A 16827-nucleotide genomic window follows, 5' to 3' on the forward strand; every position below is an offset into this window, starting at 1 on the left:
TGGGCAGTCGTTAAAGGGGGGGTTAAATGCTCGTTTTCACTCAATATCCTGTTAATCTTGAGTAACTATAGAGTAGTACTGCATCCTTCATAACTCCAAAAAGTATTTAGTTTTATTATATTCATAAGAGAAAGATAGTCTTTACCGATTTTTCCCGGAAAAACACGAGCGCCTGGAGGCGTGACGTGTGGGCGGAGCTAAAGAATCACGAGCGCCAGTAGGCTTTTGCGTTGAGAGTGTTTGAAAGCTGTGACAGCTGTGAAGGCTGAAACTGAACGAGAGCAGCAGCAGCAACGACTCGCTCCGAGCGGGGCTCGAACCCGGGTCTCCGATGGGAGGGGACGCACTAACAAGGAGGCAGAGATATTTTAAGCAGTTTTACTCACCGCCTGTGGTTCCAACACACAATCGTGACCCTTTTTCGTTGGGACTGCATTATCCTTAAGAAGTAAACGATGTGCAAATCCGTCATCAAACTGGGCTTTGTTTGTAAAACAAGCATTTTAGAAATGCAGGGAACAAACACAAACACTTGCACAACTCCGTTGATGCTCTGTAAAAATAAACTCCATCCACTGGTCCCTTAATGCTGTTTTTTCTTTGGTAATCTGTGCAGGGTTGTCTTGCCCTGGCAACCAAAAACACACTTCTTTTGTGACATTTCGCGACGCTCTCGCTCTGATCAGCGAATGCCTGTTGTGCTCTCACTCAGTGCTCTGCTATACGGGAGCGCGCGCTCTTCCGGCAGACGTGACCTCAGGACCCATATAAGGAAATTCCGCTCCATCTAACGTCACACAGAGCCATACTCGAAAAAAACTTTCCGAAACTTGTGACAAACCGGAAGGAGTATTTTTGTAACAGAAATACTCCTTCAAACGTACAACTTAATTTTTGAAACTTTGTCCATGTTTAGCATGGGAATCCAACTCTTTAACAGTGTAAAAAACTCAATATGCATGAAATAGCATTTCACCCCCCCCCCCCCCCTTTAATAAATCCACAGAATGTAAATCCAAACAGAGAGAAGGCTTGCAACATTGACTAGACCAGACAATGAATAGAAAAAGACCAGTTTAAAAACACAAGCAGACTAATTAATGACACACCTGAATAGAAGGACACAATAAATTCAATGAACGGAAATGGTGCCAAAAGAAAAATTTAATGATATGGCGACATTGCACCCACTCCTGGAAAGCTGTGACCTCACGCTGGCAGATGAATGGAGGAGGCTCAAGTGGAGGATGAGAGTCCAGGAGAGGTATCGAACAAAAAGTCGAAGGTGGTGAAGGTGGTATGATCCAATTAATGGCCTTGAACAGGGACAGGCAGGTGATTTCCCAGGCCACAACCAGGCCAGATGAACGGTCCATAGTGGAGTCGCTGAAGGGAGGAGCCAGGCAGTAGACCGAGAGCTGAGGAGGTGGAGCAATGCCAAGGATCCAGGCAGCCTTGACAGAGCCGTAGAAATTATTGCCCAAGATGTAGATGATGAGGTGGGGATCTAGAGGGCGAGCTGGAGCAACTGAGGAAAGAGGTGACACAGAGGGTCTGACGGGGGAAGAAGATGACTGGACAGCAGGAATAGTAGAGGAGAATGAAGATATGCACAAAATCCAAACAAAAATATAAAGTGTCTTATAGCAGCTTGGAGGTGGATGAGGGAGGCTAGGCGGGACCAGCGAATCAGACAGATGTACAGAATTAGGCAGGCTTAGGGGAAGCAAAGTTTCTAACTCTCCAAACTGAAAAACACTATCCAAGTCCAGTAAACACTCACTTTCAGTTGCGGGTTGGTCTGCGGTTCTCCATTCTTCCATTCCCTTGTTCTCCACAAGAGCCCCCATGGTGATGAATGAGGCAGCCAGCTTGCACACCTGAGCCCCTTTCACACTCCAATTCTGGCAAATACACGGGTAATGTTTCCCAGCAATCATTCCCGGGTCGCTAGATTTTCACACACCTGCTTTCACACACAACCCGTAAAGGTCCCATAACGACACGTGACATGTACGAGTCAAAAACATTAGGTACGTTATACTTTCACTGAAGCTAGCGAACGATCTCTGCGTAAGAACGGAAAGTGAGGAAATAACTGATTTCTGCTTCATTACAGTTTGCACATATTTTTTTTAACGTTGAACTTCCTTCAAAACACTTGATAAAAGAGTCGCATGACAACGTGAGTCATCACTACGACACAAAATTAGATCTGTCTTTTGTTCACACAGCACTCATTCCGGGACTGAACCCGGCGGAATCAATCCCGGGATGTGTTTGCTTTCAAACAAAAAGCGACCCGGCAATCTTCCGGCAATTTGTGAAAGGGGCTCTGGTGAGACACAGCCAGCACAGCTTCAGGGGAGGTGTACTGCTCTATTGCTCCACTGGTGTTATCATCAGCAATGATCTGGAGGATACCAGCACCCACTCCATGTAGTCAGTGAAGCTCTCTCAAGGTCCCTCCCAAGACATCTGCTCCTTGGTGGTGGTGTTCAGGTAGTGGAAGAGATGAACTAGAAACAGGAAATCCTCCATGTTCCTCAAGGGACAGAGTTCCATGCTTAAGGCATAACCCCCCCCCCCCCCCCCCCACTAAATATAACTATAAGGCGTATCACTTCTGGGTCAGTTTTCTATCTCACTTCTGTGTTGATGAACTCACACGAACACAATGATGATGATGATAGGCATTCTTTAATAAATCCACAGAAGGTAACTCCAAACAGAGAAGGTTTGCAATACACATAACATCATCAGGACCTGACAGAAACTTGAATACACAAGCAGACAAGGCAAATCAATGGCCCACACCTGAACATAATGACACAGTTAACTCAATGAACGGAAATGGTGCAAAAGGAAAGCAAGTTTAAACTGAATGATATGGTGACAATAGCAGAATACCTTTTGGTATTCATGATCACAGTTTGAAAAATGTTGGTTCATATGAGGAGATCACAGTATGGTGTCTAAGCCATGCAGGAAACACTTTGATGTGTGGGTGAAAATGCAAGTGAGTCAAGTGGGGAGAAAAAGAAAATAGGAAAAGTCCAAGATCCCTTTCTGTCATGGTGTGAGGGCTTCAAACATAAAATCACAATGCGGCACCAAGTCAAACATTCTGCATGCATACAGACACTGACCGTGATTCCCACTGTGAGAAATCTGATTACTTTCTCTGAAAACCTTGTTTCTCTTAGATGTAAGGCAGTGAAGCCACACATTTGATGTTATTAAGAAAAAGTAGTTTTATTTATGTTGTGCCTTTTCCAAGTGAGTTCATCGTATCTTTATACCGTAGAAATCACTGAGATATTACAAAAAGATTTGGTAAGCCAGTGAGCAACTGTTGCACTAAGTTATGGTTGTTAAAAAATAAGTTATAAAAATTTAATAATTGTTGTTTTTTGTTTTGTTTGATCCAGTTTTTCCTCTCCAACCCCAACCAAATCTTAACAACTTAAAACTTAATTGAGTTTTGTTATCTTTGGTATAAAGCTGGCAATACCTGAGGTATATTTAGAGACATTTTTAAAATATGATATTAGGAATAGTTTCAGAACTTTACATATGTTTGCAAACTGTCTGAATCAGATTTGCAAACAGCAGTCCAGCTCACAGTTCTATGTGACTTTTTCAAATGAATGTCAGCAGACGTCTCATATGGACGCTTCCTTTTGGAATTAATTCATTCTGATTGACGAATCTGAACGTAGTGTTTACATGAATGTGAAATAAAGTCATCGGGTTGATATGCACATTTATATGTCACAAACTTCTGATTTGATTTACTCTTTTGACATGCGTACACTGCATTAATATATAGAGTTTGCCGCTGTTGTCTCATACTGCTTTAAAAAGCACACGTGATATTTATCTACTTCGGGTTCTGATTAGGCGACGACTAATCAAATATATTAAATATACATATCTCTCCCTTCCCGCATTCAAAACCATTCATTTGTTGCTGAGAGTCTTAAACAAAGACTCTGGTGGAATGTTGTCCTGCTTCACTTCACAGATGCTGAGTGAAAGGGGAGTTTTATAATGACCGAATACTTATGACACCTTATTCGCCAGGAAGAATAGTTCGTTCTGCGTGTCTTACGTCATTACGCTATTTCTATGTCACTGCGCATGCGCATGCGCAGTACATTCCAGTTTCAGTTTTCAATCCGATCAAGTGTTTACAAGTTACACTTGTTTACGATCGGATTAGTAGTGTCAATGTAAATGCAGCTAGTGTTATTTACAACAGGCCAAACATTAAAAGGAATTGTTAAGACCTAAAGAGTAAACACAGACTAATTACATCTCTAGACTCCATGGAGTTAATATACTTAGGGGTTGCTTTTGGATGTAGAAGCCCATAACTTTTAATAACGGTTCCTTTTTTATGCAACACAGTCACAGCTTTTACCACTGAATGAGTTGGGTTGCCTACATGGTGCAGCTGAGTGAAAGATGAGATAATGTGGCAAATGGAATTATGGTGAATCTAAATCCCCACTGTCTCACCTATCCACATTTTCAGCACCATTTTATGGGGATTCTCCTGTATTTTACCATTCTACCCCACTATCATCCCATATTATTTGTGTCCCAAATGTTGACAGGTATGCTTCTGACTACACAATAAGATAAATGAAACACCGCTACGAAAGACTTGAGGAAAACAAGGTTACATTTCCTACACAATTTAATTCAACCGTATGAAGTGGAATTACAGTTTTTTTGACCAATATAATTCACACCTTTATGTTCCTCTACAGCTTATGCGAGATTTGTAGGTCAGCGCTACCACAGGGACTAAGCAATCTGTAGAATTTTAACAGCAGATAATGACCAGCTGAGGCAGCTTTATCCAGAGCCAGTGGTGACCTTTACCCAAAGGATCATGGTGTTGACTCGTTTCAATGCTTTTAACTTACAGCACTAACCTCCAAAACCAGTCTCCAAAACCTGAAGGTTTTCAGGCTATTATGTGATGTCTCTTACCACATTTTAAGCAAGTACTATAGGGTCACTGTGGAGAGTGGGGAAAAGCCCAAATGATCATTGATGATTATGTGTCCGAGTGACCAACAGAAGGTGTTAGGCACAATAAACAAAGGTCTGGTGGATCAATAGTTTTAGGCGAGACAGAATGGAGGGCTGAATTTGACAGTGAGTTTTATTGATAGGCATGTAAATGGATGAACATGAGGGCCGTTGGAAAGATAGGGATGGGGCAAAAGGTTCTTGATGACCTAAACAAATCTGTTTGTAGTGGATTAGACACTTTACATGCTGGGCATTTAAAAGCACACTCCAACAATATATGGATCAAGTCAAGCAGAGGGAAACAATCGATTTGGGCCACTGGTCAGTGAGAAATTAAAGATCGGCAGATGGGCATCCACTGGGAGGGTGATTTGAAAAATAAGAAATACATGTGGAAGCTCAGGGTTAACATCACAACCAGTAAATGTTTTTCATGGAGAAACTGTGAACAATAGGTGGTAGTTTCTCCCATGACTTTTCCTCTGTGATAGGGGGACTTGGGATTTGGAAAATCTTGCATTATCTAACCTGATATAAGCTCAGCACAGTTTGTTAGCCACATGAGTTTAATGTAGAAGAACACCATCTCTTCAGAGACTTGATACATTTTCTGAAGTGCAATCAATATGATGGTGAGACAAATGGTTCAGCCAGTCGTTTGAAAGTTTCTGATGAAATTGTAAGGTTTTGCCTACTGATATGTTATTTTAAAAGTTCACACAGAACTGTTTTTTTTTCTTTATTTTTTCACTGCACTCTTTTTCCATTGTTTTTAAACATGCCATGCACAGATCATTGCGCTGTGGTCTGGCAATTTTTGTAGTGTATTATTCATGAATTTCACATTTATTTTGGAATGCTTAAGTTAAAATTTAAACTTTTGATAAAATCTGTCTCAAGACCTTACTTTTTTATTAGTGACCTATAAACAGTGAAATTCTAAAATATTGCTGCGTTTTCTGTCCTAATTTTTGTTTTCAGTTGCTCAAAATTGGAAAATCATTATCATCATTGTATACTGCACCAAAGTATGTTTAAGAAAAAAGATAGATTTCTTATCAACAAATAAAATTATTTATTTTTAATGTTCAACACGTATTTATTTATTTATTTTTCTGTTGCTGTGATATGGTCGTATCGGTTAATTTATGGTCTATGATATCACCTGCTGCTATTGTCAGTCCCTCTCTATCAGTTTGTTTTATACTTATCTGGTTCTGGATTACCCTATTCTGGATTACCCAGAATATCTTGAAGCTTTGCATTGGAAGCAGACATAATGACAAATCAACAAACTAATCACATTTGGAGAGAAAGGTGGTCATCAGCAAAGCTTAACTGTTTTTGATTTCACCTGAACCTGATCACAGGGAAACTATTTTTCAGTTAGTCAGAGGAACGATCAATGCAATTACAATTTAGCCATAGAGATCAGTCACTTTTCTGATACTAAAATGGCATAGGATGTTGGAAAGCAGTGATGAATTAAAGAGGTGACGAGAGGTGAATGGCTTCAAGCCAGGTTTTTAAATGACACCTGACCTCTTTCTGTTTCAGAGCTTTCCTGTTGGTGTTCAACTGGACAACTCCATTGTTAATCTCAATTGCCAATCTCTTAATGTTTTGTCAAAAACCCCTGATCTTTTTGAAGATGGAAAATGTTGTCTGTAGTACATTACCTTACCTTACAGGGCTGCAGAGTGTGACAGATGTTAAAATCGGTCTGTGTAATAAATACATTACGTAGCATGAGTGCAATACAGTATTGCAATGTGTGACAGCTGTTTAAAAACCTGTTGTCAAAGAAAACATTTAATGATGTGTTTTTAGTCCAAATTAACTTAATAACATCAGTCAAGTGTTTGAAATAACTTCCTTCTGTGATCTGATGTGGTTTCATATCAGAGAATGAGGCAGAAATCATACTTTTATAGTATTCTTCCAAAGTCCCATTAAGGATTATGTGGTCTTTGATTCTATACAGTGATAGAAGGCTAAGTCAATTAACATTGCATTATAGATACTTTATTCTTTTAAAAATACCCAAAATGGCTCGAAGAACACCGATAAACCACATTTTGTCACAATCATATGTTTATTGTATTTACGTTTCATCAGGTAAAACTTTTTAATCTGCATTTTACAGCTGGATGCCTTTGTCCATATAAGGGATTTCCTGGAATGTCATGAATATTGTTATTACATTTATTATTAAATTGAAATAGTGTTATTACAATAGTGATATCTTATTTTGCTTAATGTTTTTAAATAGTTATTATATTAGAACATTATGTCATGTTTAGGTGATGAACTGCAATACTTGTGTTTTTTTTTTTATTTATTTATACTGTAATGTTGAAAAGCTATAGTCAATGGTTAAATATTGGGGGGGGAAACAATTTCCTTGAGATATCACTAGTGTTGGTATCAGTGATCAGAATCAGAATGAGCTTTATTCACACAAGTAATTTGTTGTGGGTTTTTAGGAGCTCTTGGTACAAACATACTGTACAAATATGACAATGAGAACAGAAAGATCATTTAAATAAGTAAAACTAAGGAAAATCATAATCTTGTAGCTGGATATGTAGCCGTTTATTTTTATTTCATTTTTTTCTTCCACTTAGGGCTTTTTCTGTTAAAATCCTGTACTTTACCTAGACTACCCATTTATTTCCTTTATTTGTATATATATTTTTCCTACATTATTCACTTATAAAAACATGTTTTCACTGTGCAACATCTTGCAGACAATGTGGATTGTACAGTAAGAACATATTTATAAATCTGCAATTTTACCCAAACTATAAATGAAAAAGCTCTGATCTGAAATATGTGAGAGCTCTGTCAGCGCCTTTTACACTTTTCCAATACATCAATATGCCATTATAATTTTAGCACAATGAAGGGCCTTTTAAAATTACTACTGTATAATTGCAGTCTTCCAAGCTGCCATTATCTGAGGCTTTGAGTTATTGACTGGGAGACTTCCACTTAAATGTACTCTCTTTGTTAAGCTTGTGACTGGATCATTGTCCCCAGAGAGTGCAGGAATGGTCAGGGGATCTGACCACCACTATAGGTGAATTGTTAGGGTTTTGCCAAGGGCACATGGTTTGGACGGGTAAATAATGTAGAGAGCACTCTGGATGCCTATAATTAACCATACTCTCTCCCCTCTCTCACTCTCTCCCCCCCTCTCTCACTCTCTCCCCCCCCTCTATCTCTCTCTCTCTCTCTCTCTCTCTCTCTCAGACCCAGCAGCAGTGGACTTTGAGCAATATGAATTGTCCACATTGGCTGGTACACTTAAGAGTTACATTCAGGACTTGCCCTGCCTGCTCATACCAGCTGTAGTGTACAGCGAGCTGGTCTACACTGCTCAAGGTAAGCTGTCTGCTGGAGACCAGCACAAAAACACTCAAAGACCATCATTTTATGTTATATTACGAAAAAAAAAATGCTTTTTGAAGCTTTTTTACTCATTTTTGGCACTTGAAAGCCTCAGTCTCCATTCTTTAATATTATCATCCAGAACACTTCTTCAAACAAGTTATAAAGGCTTGAAACTACATGTGAGTGGGTAAATGATGTCAGAATTTAAGTGTTTAAATTCTCCAAGCTTAAAATGCACAGCTAAAATGGGTGATTATGTTTATTCTCTTCGACATAATGGTCAGTTTACAGAAGAGGCCTGACAAAGGCCAAGAACGAAAGTAGTGTTATAGAAAGAGGCAGAGAGAGAGAGAGAGAGAGTGTGTGTGTGTGTGTGTGTGTGTGTGTGTGTATATTAGTGGGGGCGCTACTATGCCGAAGGGTAGGTTCACACCATCTCTCTCTCTGACCTAGCTCTGCATTACACCCACTGAAAATGAAGCAAGCATACACGGAGTCTGCCCCATCTTTTAGAGATGCCTGGTTGCTTGTTGTCTGACTTTGTAAGGACAAACTAAATTATGTAAGCATCCACACTGAGTATTGCCGCATCATGTTTCTGATGCCTGAAAATTCTTGAGGCCTTGAGACAAATTTTTTATCTTTAAATATAATGGTTGAATAGTATTTAAGGATATACAAATGCTAAAAATGCTAATTTTCCTCTTTAAAATATCTAAACTTTGCTTAAGATGCAAAAAAGGTGCGTTTTTCTGAGAATATTTCTTAAAAAAAAAGTATTTTCTATAGGTTTTTTTATGTTTTAGGCATTAACCTTCTATGTAATATATATATAATTTTCAAATCTCAGCTAAATGTATATTGTTTTGCAGGCATTTAGGAATTTTTATTGAAAATGACAAAAATACATACTAAGATAAATATCGGCAGTTTAGGGGCCCTATTTTAACGATCTAAACGCAAAATGTAAAGGGCATGGCACAGGTGCACTCAGGCATGTCCAAATCCACTTTGCTATTTTAACGACCGAAAAACAGTTGGCACGCCCGGCCTATTCTCTTAATGAGTAATGGGTGTTTTTTGGGCGTAACGTGTAATAAACCAATTAGAGTCTCATCTTCCATTCCCTTTAAGAGTCAGTTGCGCTCGTGCCATGACATATTTGCTATTTACACGGCGGAAATTGGAATTTGATTTATATATAAAATTAACCTACAAAAAATTATATTGCAAATTAAATCAATCCTTTAATTTTTAATATTTGGCATGTTTGTGTGCTGCTGTGTGTCCCTGTGTTTAATATATAGCGTGTAAACGTGTTGTGGACCCGCCTTTACTAACACGCTTTTTAAATAACACAGAAAAAACATTGCTCCAGACTTTAGACCAGGTTTGAGTTGGTCTATGGCGCAGTCTATTTTCAGCTACTTAAAACAGCATTGGGCCAGCAATGCGCCTGAACACAACTCTTTTTTAGACCAGCACGCCCATGGGCGCGAATGCATTTGCTAATTAAATGACGTGACGCTGGATGGGAAAATGCAGCGCCGGACTGAAACTAGCTCACACATTTGCTCTGCGGCTTTCCTTGCATTCAAGGAGTGATCTTCTTTTTGACTAAACCTATTTGTTTATTGTTTATACCTTCAGTCTGTTATCTGTATTTATTCATTGTACTGACTGATTTGCATGGTAGGTCTCATAGAGTGGGATTGTCTTAGATTGTCTTATTCCTAATAATTACATTTTCCATCTTCAGTTCTGCTGGCTCTAATATGTAAGTTAATGTACTTAAATTAATATTACATCTTCAAAGAATGGAACTTATATTAGTTTTGTGAAGCAGTGAACAGAAATCAAGGCAATGACTCACTATAATGTACTTGGGGTTATAACATTTTGAATTGTGCCAATGAGTCTTCAAGTGCAAAGTCACTACAGGATTTGCCATATGGCATATCCAGCATTTGTGCACAAACCGTTCAAAGAATCAATGGGCTATTATGGCAAATAAGCTTTCCTGGAAAGTCCCTTTGTCATGTGGTGCCCTTAACAATGCCAGACTCTACCTCCCTCTTGCCTGGATAAAATCCATTAAACTGTGGAATCAAGCATCATTTTGTTTGAAATGCTTAATTTAATCAACACATAAATTGAAACTATTCCATTTTTTTTTTTAGATATATCATATTATCTAAAACTCCTGGAGTTATATTGATGTATGAGGAGTATTATGATGCAGGATATAAAAATCTAATTCATTTCAAGCTTTAATCTAACACAAATTAATTTTACAAATCATTTTTGCTGCCTAACCCATAACAGTTCTATTAAGTAGAAGAAAAGTGCATTAAGTCCTTTTTCTGGGAGAAGTTGAATCCCATTGTCTACGTCTTATTTTAAGAGCATTACTCAGTGGTAACTCTCATGCCTCGAGCACCGGTGCCCATCTGGCTGGCCAGGAGCCAGTATGCCCTTTTCCAGGAATGCGATTGCTGTCTTTAGGGCTCCCCTTCCCCCGGTTGTGTCTTGCTGTGTCCAGATGGACTCGGCCAAGTTCCCAGCCATGGCCTGCAGCCCATGACTCTGGCCTTTATTGAACAGGGGTCAGTCTCTATCAGTAATCTCCAGGAGGCTGCAGTTGGTGGGACTGTCCGGCTCCAGACTGGGGCATGGGTGTCTGTGTGTGTCTGTGCATGTATTATTGAGTGTATGCATAGAACTTGCTTTTACTTGAGTAGATAGAAACCCTCTTCTATCAATGGTCAATGAGTCTCAGGCCAAGGTCAAAGTTCTGACCCATTTTCTGATCGGCAGACTTTCAGACATTCATCATTCGACACCCTCCCACCCACTGCTCATAACCTTTGACCTATTAGCACTTATCTTCTATAAGCACTATGGGAGAAGTGCCTTAACCAGCCAACACCTCAATGGCTTTGTTCATACTCATAATTCATGCAGAAAATGTGGTTGGCAGGGAATGTGTTTGTTGGGGGCTGTAAGAGCAGCTTTTAGGCGGTAATCTTTACTTACATTGAAAGTTGTTGTGAGAGGTAAGATTTACTGAGTGTATTGCAGGAATAGCCTGTCTGCAAGTTGACATCACTGACAAGAAATATGACTCATTTAGAAACATTAAAATGAACAAAAATGAAAGGGAAATGAGAAGATATGTTAAACGTTTTCTCAAAGGATGAAGAAAACTTACTATAAAAGAAATGTATGTTAATACTGTGATTTGTAGCATGACATTTTATTTATTTTAAACCACCAACACAAAAACATAATATAATATAATATAATGTCTACATTTGGCTTACAGTCACAATTTAGCATGTTTGAGATCTCATAAATATTATTTATATATAAATATAAATATATATATATATATATATATATATATATATATATATTATTTTATATATATATATATATATATATATTTTTTTTTTAAGGCCTTAATTTGTGTGTGTGTTTTTTTTTTACATATACTGTAATATTATGTATTACATAATACATTTATTATATATTTAATGTGAATAATATATTGTTTTTGCATAAAATAATTGCCAACTTTGCATGCACTATATTTCAATGAATTAAATTCATGCATGTATTTTAACATATATTATAATACATTTATTATATATATGTGTGTGTGTGTGTGTGTGTGTGTGTGCTCTTGTTTTTGTGACATATCAGGACACAACTCTGTATAATGACATGGGTATGACACAGGTATTACAAGGAGAGGGTGACTTATGAGGACATAACCCATGTCCCCATTTTTCAAAATGCTTATAAATAATACAGAATGAGTTTTTTTTGGGAAAGTAAAAATGCACAGTTTCCTGTGAGGCTTAGGTGTAGGACCATAGAATATACAGTTTCTACAGTATAAAAAGCATTACGCCTATGGGATGTCCCCACTTTTCACAAAAACAAACATCTGTGTGTGTTTTTTAGTGTACAATCATAATTTGTCGACATTGTATGTCTCTATGAATTAAATTCCTTCATTTTTGAAATCCTTGAAGATTGCATGTGGAAAAGGATTTTGTGTAGCAGTTATTCGTCAAATGATGGTGTCTAGAGTTATTACAAGGCATACATTGTGAATAAACAGCGGTATCAGCATTGAATTCCTAAAGAACCCCCCCCCCCCCCCCCCCATGTTCTGTACTTTCCAGACTGGATGATATTTAGTATTGATATCCAGACTGTATCTGTGTTCCTTTGGCTGATGAAGACAAATATCCATTGTGTGTAAGGGACTTAGGGATGAAATGCTCATATCTTAGCTGTGTCACCAGGGTAAACTTTAGCTCCAATAAGCCTGAATCACAGATGTTGGTCTTTTGCTGTGGGAAACCTCATCTCAAAGGAGCTCATCACTATGTCGGAAGCTGTTGCAATAACTGCATTGTCCTTGTGGGTGCTCATAGACAATGGACTCGAGGGCAATGTTAGGCTAGCACTTTAACTCCTGCTGAGCTTACCTTTCAGTACCAGGTCATGGGTTTTGTAATGTGCCCCAATGTTCAATGGTCCTGTCTGAGTTCAGATGAGTTACACCTATTTTATTAGAACCACAGGTTGGATGTTTAGCTTGTTATCCCCTGCTGGTAGATGTGGTACTACATTATCTAGCTGCTAAATGCATCTTATCCATTGACAACCATTTAAAAGTATCAGTGTATTCTATTTAGAATTCGTTTAAATCACATATATTTCCATATATAATAGTAGAAGTGCTTGTGTCCAATTTATTTTTGTACGTAAATGATTTTGTTTCTGATTCCATTTCCCATCATAGATCAAGATATTCAATCAGGGCTTTGAGCTGTGTGTGTTTTTTTTTTGGTGTAATAAGCTCAATTTGATTCCCTTTATAACATAGTCTCTCTCTCTCTCTCTCTCTCTCTCTCTTTATCTTTAAGAAACCCAAAGCATAGAGGAGTGTGGACAGCAGCTGAAAAGAATACTTGACTCTCCCAGTGTCCCTCAGGCAAACCACCAGCTCCTGGTTCATCTGACCCGACACCTGAGTAAGGTGGCCAAAAGTGGGGGAGCAGCTCAGGCAAGCCCCAGGCTTCTGGCTCTGGCCTACAGCGAGGCCATCTTTAAAAACAACCACTTCAGGTACTGTAAAATAACTTCTTGTGAAATGAAATCTAAAGTCATAAAAGTCTTCAAGATTAGTTCCATTTAAAAGTTTGTGGTCAGAAAGATGTTTTTGAAGTTTCTTAAACTCACCAAGCCTACATCAAAAATGAATTAAAACAGTAACATTGTGAAATAAAGCTACAAATTAAAACAATTTTTTTCTATTTTAATATATTTTAAAATGTAATTTTTTCCTTTGGCAAAACTTTATTTTCAGTATCTCTATAAATCCAGTTTTCAGAGTTAAATGAGATATTATTATTAATGAAAATGGTTGTGCAGCTCAAATTTTTGTGGAAACTTGAAACATTTTTCAAGGATTCTAAGAAAAGTAGAATTTTCAAAAGAACTGTATTTATATGAAATAGGAATTTTTTGTAACCATGTAAATTTCTCTTTTTTTTTAAAGTCAGTTTTCAATTTAATGCATCCTTGTTAAAAAAAAAAAAATAGTGTGCACTGTAATTTTTTTTTATCAAAGTTGTAAATAAAAATAAAAAAGAAGTACATTTTACAAGAAAATACTATTTTACTATACGTCTTTCTAATTTTCTATATTTTATCTTTCATTCAATTTGTTACTTGACATTTCTTTGTAATTATTTGTGAATTACATTTCTTTAAGGTAAATTTTTTCAGTGTATGTGCAGAATAAAATAACATTTATTTGTGTAAGATACCTTAATTGTGGCAAATTATATGACAAAATAAATACCTATAACTTGGGTCTGAGTAAAAGTGCATGTTCTTTGTTTCAGCAGAAAGCTCAGTTGAACATATGTCGTAGCCTATCTTTATTTCCCTAGTTTAATTAAAGTGGAGAAAAGAGATGAGGGAGCTGTTATTCCTGATCTGTCCCTCAGCCCACAGTATAATCTCTTGAGAGGAACAGCACATAACATACAACAGATGGGAATGCTTATTAAAACGTGTTGCACTATGTTATAATACCAGGAGTGAATGTTACTATTTATGTAACCTGACTATTATTATGTACCAGACCTCTGTATCAGACTATACTCCATGATCATATTGTTGTGGCACCTTTATTAAATATGGAATAGATTTTTTACAAACTTTCCTTATGCCACAGGTTAAATGAATCCTTATTGTGATCCCCGTGGTTCTTGGAAACTGTGGAAAAGAGATTGTAGTGGCATGCCATGTAAAGGCAAACTTTGTTTTACCCACAGGTTAATAATACATAAATATTTATTAAGTATTTCATTTATTTATTTTCCATTTTAATAATCAGTGTCCACATAATATGTACCATGGTACTTTTTAGCTAGTTTGGAATTTTAGAGATGTGTATCTCATCAAAGTTAAATAGATGATGACATCACACCCTCTATAAAGTGCCCTCCTGAATGAAGGACTTTAGTGCACATAATAAAGAGTAGTGTGCAAGTGAGTCACTACTAACTCAGTCAGCACATTGTAGTCCATTAAGTCACCTCACTCTTGTTCGATTGTGAGCTGCTTTCCTTTACCTCTGCCAAGAGACTCCTGTGGGACTTTCCCTGCTCTTAGCAGCCTGTCAATTGTCTTATGGCTGTGGGGCAGTTCAGGCAGAGAGCGAGAAAGAGAGAGAGGGCAAGGAGGGAGAGAGAATGCATTGTGCCTCAAACAGACATTTCTGGTTCTTCATCAGCTTCACTCACTACCTGAGGTCATTGAGGCATCACAGGACCTGAATTACAGCTGAATGCATAAACTAATGAACATTTGCCTCTAAAAAGTGTTGACCGTAAACAAGCATTCAGTTCACCTGTGGATCAGCCTCTGCAACCCAAGACGTCCATGACCTATGTGTGTGATAGAGTATGACCAACTGGATTGCTGTTGTGTGTGTTTGTGTGTGTGTGTGTGTGCGTGTGCGCATGTGCGTGCGTGTGTGTGAATGTTAGTTTCTCATTTTAATTTTTTTGTCTAAACTTTCCATGTTTCATGACTTGCAGTTTGTTTAGGTTCAACGTCACTTTTCACCATGGTGTGACTACTGTATATACTTAATGTTAAAATGTCTCTCTCTCTCCAGTGCGGATGTAAACCCAGAACATCATGTGAAAATTCTCGAGGCACTTATCATGGTTGGAGGCCTAATGGAGATACAAGCTGCTCCAGGTAAGACATCAAATGGGGTTCTCATTTTCTTAATCTTCTTGAGTATAGATTTGTCTTCTTGGATGATCTTTTATTTGTATACATTGTACAGTATATTTGTAAAAACTTTCTTTTGGACTATGTGATTGTAAGCTTATTGCATCACCCCAGGCTTTAGTTTTTGAGAATCCAGTGTGTTTTTATTTGGATAGCTAACTTGGTAATTATCAAGAACAGTGTTTAAAAAAAAAAAAAAAAACAGCTTAAACCAACCTAATGTGGTTGGCTGGTCTTAGCTGGTTTTAGCTGGTTTCCCAGCCCGGTCAAGCTGGTTTTAGCTATTTGTTTCAACTGGTCTCCCAGCCTCCCAAGTAAGACCGTTCTGACCAGCTAAAGGAGTAGCCAAAACCCCTCTAAAACCAGCCTGCTGACCAGCTATGACCAGCCAATGAGCCTAGGCTAGTTTTAGATGTTTTTTTCTGGTAGATTTTGTCCAAATAAGTCATGCTTCTATGTCTTTGAGGGTGGAAATGTCTGGAAGTAGATGTGAAAGTAGTGTCTTCTGTGGATGTAGGCCTAAATGTGTGTAAGGAAGAGAGATTGAGAAACGTGATTGGTTGATGAGTACTTAGTAAGTGTTCATGGCAAGCTTGTGAGGGCTAGAATAATGAGTAATAGTTCACGATACTTGTATCTATTAGGTACTTGCATTGATGCAGCTTTTTTACTCCACTCAGACTTGATGAAACTTTGTTGTTTTGGATCTTCTGGATTGGCAGTCCAAACATTGAATCCAAGAATCCAAATATTGAGTTTCAGTCATTGAACTTCCTGCAACATAATATAAATTAATATAGGCCTATTAGATGTCGGCAGATAGTCTGGAGTCCCAGACAGTCCTAGGAGGTTAACATTAGCCTCAGCTTTTTGTCATAAAGTGCATTAAATGTGAATTATATCAGTTCAGCACAAAACAATACAGTGGAGGATTTATGATTTCCATTTTGATACCGTTAAGCAACCCCCTTTTTTTTATCAAACCTGAGTAATTATGAATGATTGTACATTTATTTCAGAATTTGCAGTACAGCCTTTTTGGATTTGTAA

The 16827-nt window shown here is 37.8% G+C and overlaps 1 protein-coding gene across 1 annotated transcript in view; it reads left to right on the top strand.

Annotated features, from left to right (window-relative positions):
- The window catches only part of LOC128015645 (phosphatidylinositol 3-kinase regulatory subunit gamma), a 158700-nt gene that overhangs the window by 68602 nt on the left and 73271 nt on the right, over window positions 1-16827 (top strand). The window contains exons 5-7 of the mRNA XM_052599675.1: window positions 8305-8436; window positions 13389-13590; window positions 15656-15741. Of these exons, the coding sequence (XP_052455635.1) occupies window positions 8305-8436; window positions 13389-13590; window positions 15656-15741 (420 nt within the window). The remainder of the gene's footprint in view (window positions 1-8304; window positions 8437-13388; window positions 13591-15655; window positions 15742-16827) is intronic.

Source organism: Carassius gibelio, chromosome A6 (assembly GCF_023724105.1).
Source record: "Carassius gibelio isolate Cgi1373 ecotype wild population from Czech Republic chromosome A6, carGib1.2-hapl.c, whole genome shotgun sequence".
Taxonomy (NCBI): domain Eukaryota; kingdom Metazoa; phylum Chordata; class Actinopteri; order Cypriniformes; family Cyprinidae; genus Carassius; species Carassius gibelio.